The sequence below is a fragment of the Silene latifolia genome, chromosome 9 (genome assembly GCF_048544455.1).
Source record: "Silene latifolia isolate original U9 population chromosome 9, ASM4854445v1, whole genome shotgun sequence".
Lineage (NCBI taxonomy): Eukaryota > Viridiplantae > Streptophyta > Magnoliopsida > Caryophyllales > Caryophyllaceae > Silene > Silene latifolia.
In genome coordinates this window covers 163,870,231-163,873,654 of record NC_133534.1, presented here as the reverse complement: position 1 = coordinate 163,873,654, position 3,424 = coordinate 163,870,231, and the positions used below count along the sequence as shown (strand labels likewise).

Genomic DNA, 3,424 nt, shown 5'->3' with positions numbered 1-3,424 from the left:
TCACTAGATATACAACTTGCTAGATATACACCATTAAATTATTAGATACATACCTTTAACTTGCTAGATACACACGTTTAAATTACTAGATACATATCATGGATATACCGGATGAGTCTTACGACGAAAACCATAATTTCGAAAACCTCGGATAATATCATATCCTTATTATATCACTCATTTCACCCAATTACTATATGCTAAACCTTGCTAACTAATTTCCGATGACAACCATTTCTCAAGGCCTTGCATTCTGCCATGAAACTGTTAGATGCAGCTTGACGTTCCAAGTTGAGAACATTCACAGCGACTGTTTTTCCATCCAAATTTCTCTTGAATACGAATCCAAACGAGCCTGTACCAAGGAGGTTTTTGGAAGAAAACCCAACTGTCGCTAGCATTGTAAACATAAATTAGAGATATAAAACTCGTTAATCGTGAACAACTCAGAAATAACTACTTATAACAAACATAGATAATCACAATACTTATCATCATTATAATAGAAAATCAGTGCTCTTTTAGTGTTTTCCTAAGGTTTAAAATCAGTGCTCTTCAAAGACATAACAACACCTTCTGCAGCTTCAATCAGAGGCAACTTCTCCTTCAATACCTTCCATTTTTCATCAATCACATCTTTTGCTGTTGTCGCTATCACTTCCGCCTCAAGTTCCCATCGACGATTTTCTGGATAAAACCGCCGATCAATTGACTGGATCCTTTGGATTTTGTGATAAATTCCTCCATTTTGAATCTCGCGGTTGGTCTTGGAAGCATCGTTTGTCAAGCTTGTGGAAGGAAGCAACTCAACCTCCGTCAGCGGCTTCCGGTGGTCGTCAGTGGCCAGAGATAGGCTTTGGGGTATTAATTATGAAGCTGAGAGGGAGGTGCGTCGGTTGTTAAGTTAGTTGGTTTCATCGCAGGGATGAGTCGGGCCACGTGCGCCGTCGAACTGGGTTCTCCGGCATAGGTGTAGCCGAGCTTGGTGGTGAACGCCTGATGGTGGTGGAATAAAGAGTGGGGGGATTGGGTTTGTTATGCAGGGAGTTGGAGATCTAATTTGGACCTCTGATTATTCAATATAAGGAGTGGTAACCATTAGTTCGTATAGTTCGTACCCTACTTTAGTTCGCACCTGACCCCGACCCTATATATATATATGACTGGACATATGACAGGATAAGTTAGTGGGTGTAGTGGTTTAGTTGATGTTTTCCTTACTAAGTGTCTTGTGTTCGAATGCTCTTGTGGGTTTTTCTTTTTGTTTTTTGGCATAATTTTGCACAAGTTAACCGAATGCTATTATAATACTTGAAAACATAAACTCAATACTGTGAAAATGAATTAAGAAAAATAGTCATTGATTTTGATTGATCATACATTATTTGTTTAAAGAAGTCAAATGATATACAAAAAAAATATATACTTCCTATTTACAACCTATGACTATAATTAGTATATTGAGAATATTGAGAATTTGAATATTGTGACCTAAATTGTGGAGTCTGTTCTGATTGAGAGAACGTTAGAGTATTTTGTGACGCTGTAAAACGTGGAGTATTTTGTGTACCACTAAAGCCACTCATAAAGGATGAAGCATCATCGTTTGCAACATGTCGGGTTGGGTTCGTATTTGTGGGGAGCGTAGTGGTCGTCAGATCATCATTTGTCTTTCTCCTTCCCTTTGTCTGTCTTACGATACGTCTTCTGCCATTCCCTCGCTTGTCGGGGGGGGGGGGTCTTTATTGTTACCTTCTTGTTGAGGTGTGTTTATGTAGTCTCCCTAGGTCGTAATCTCCTACGACCCCACATTTTTAAGGAAACTCCACCTACCGCAAATGAATCTATAGACTGTATCCCAGCATGAGCCTCCAACTCTTTGATTAGTTCATCGGTTCTTCTATTATAAATGGCAGAAGACCCTTCACTTTACATAGCCAACCTCTTAATGTAATCATTTTCACCGTTATATCAAGAGACCTTTTAACACGTTCTGACTCATCCGGGTTATAATAGCCAACCCGAATGTTTTCGTATCCTCTAACCAAATCCTTACGCCAGCGATCCAATATGTATTTGTCTGGGATACCTTTTACGTCCAACACATCAAGACACTTAATGATATGGCGACATAAGATATCTCTAAATGCAAACATCTTACAACCACATTTATACTCACCAGTTATTGTGTCAATACTCACTTCAAAACTTCTTCGATCTTTCTTCCAAAATGCTTCTGTCACTTTTGATGTGGCCCTAAACCTCTTGATGAAACTCAAACTATTTGTAAGAGTTTCGACGTTGGTGCTTATACAACCATATACCTCAGTTTTCACCTCTCTGAATTTACTGTTTTTGTAGACCTTACTAAAGATATCCTCAAATAATATCATGGGATCCCATTTAAGTGGGCTCTTAATGTCTTTGGAGTTATTGACCTTCTTGTCCTCCACCTTTTTCTCTATGGCATCCTCGTACTGCTTCATGAACTGCATCAGGCCGGTTTCTATGCTCATGTACGTTTTAACAAATCTGTTTGTTTCTTCACTCCTCTGAGTAGAAGACATGCCCGCACAGAAAGTGTCTTTCCAAAAAATAGTCATCCACCGCTGTCTCATATCCCATGCACCCATCAACCATTTGTTGCGTCGCAAGTTGTATTTTTCCATGAAATCGTCCCACATATCTGGCAGTTCCTCCTCCGTGATACTCTCGTGCATAAGCGTAAACAAATCTCTGTCAATCTGAGGAAATTGTGGGTGGTCTTTTAAATTCTTATCCGCGTTTTGAAGAATATGCCAAAGGCATAATCTATGTTTAGTCTCCGGTAACACTTTCTTGATTGCCCCCTCCATTGCTTTACATTGATCAGTTAATAAGACGGTCGGAGCTCTCCCCATACATTCCATCCACTTCTCAAACACCCACTCGAATGACTCGGTGTCTTCGTATGAAATTAAAGCCGCTGCATATAATATTGTACTTCCATGATGATTAACTCCAACGAATGGACAGAAAGGCATCTGGTACCTGTTGCTTAGGAATGTACTATCGAACGACGATGGGTCACCTAAAGCCTTGTACATGGCACGACATCGTGCATCAGACCAGAAAATGTTCAACATCTTATTATCCGCGTCCCTTTCAACAGCGTAGTAAAAATATGGATTCTGTGCTTTTTAGCCCTCGAAATAATTTAAGACCTCTTTAGCGTCACCACGAAAACTACTTTTGCGACGTTCGCTGTTGATGAAGTTTCTCGCGTCCTGCCCATTGAAATGTAGATTATGAATCCCTCCAACCTCCATAACTAATGTGTTGAAGTTCCGGGTAATTGGTATGCCAGCTCTGTCGTTCAACATCAACCTGGTCTTGATATATTCGCTTATGTGCCTATAATTGACAACATGCCGGCTAACTTCAG

General features: G+C 39.9%; 1 protein-coding gene across 1 annotated transcript; it reads right to left on the bottom strand.

Annotated features, from left to right (window-relative positions):
- Nucleotides 1-200: 200 nt before the first annotated feature.
- LOC141601841 (protein FAR1-RELATED SEQUENCE 8-like) lies at nt 201-3,125 on the bottom strand. The gene is made up of 3 exons (XM_074422147.1): nt 1,943-3,125; nt 574-687; nt 201-394 (listed from the first exon to the last, which is right to left on the bottom strand). Exons 1-3 carry the CDS (start codon nt 3,123-3,125, stop codon nt 201-203), a joined length of 1,491 nt encoding a protein of 496 aa, XP_074278248.1.
- Nucleotides 3,126-3,424: the final 299 nt, after the last annotated feature.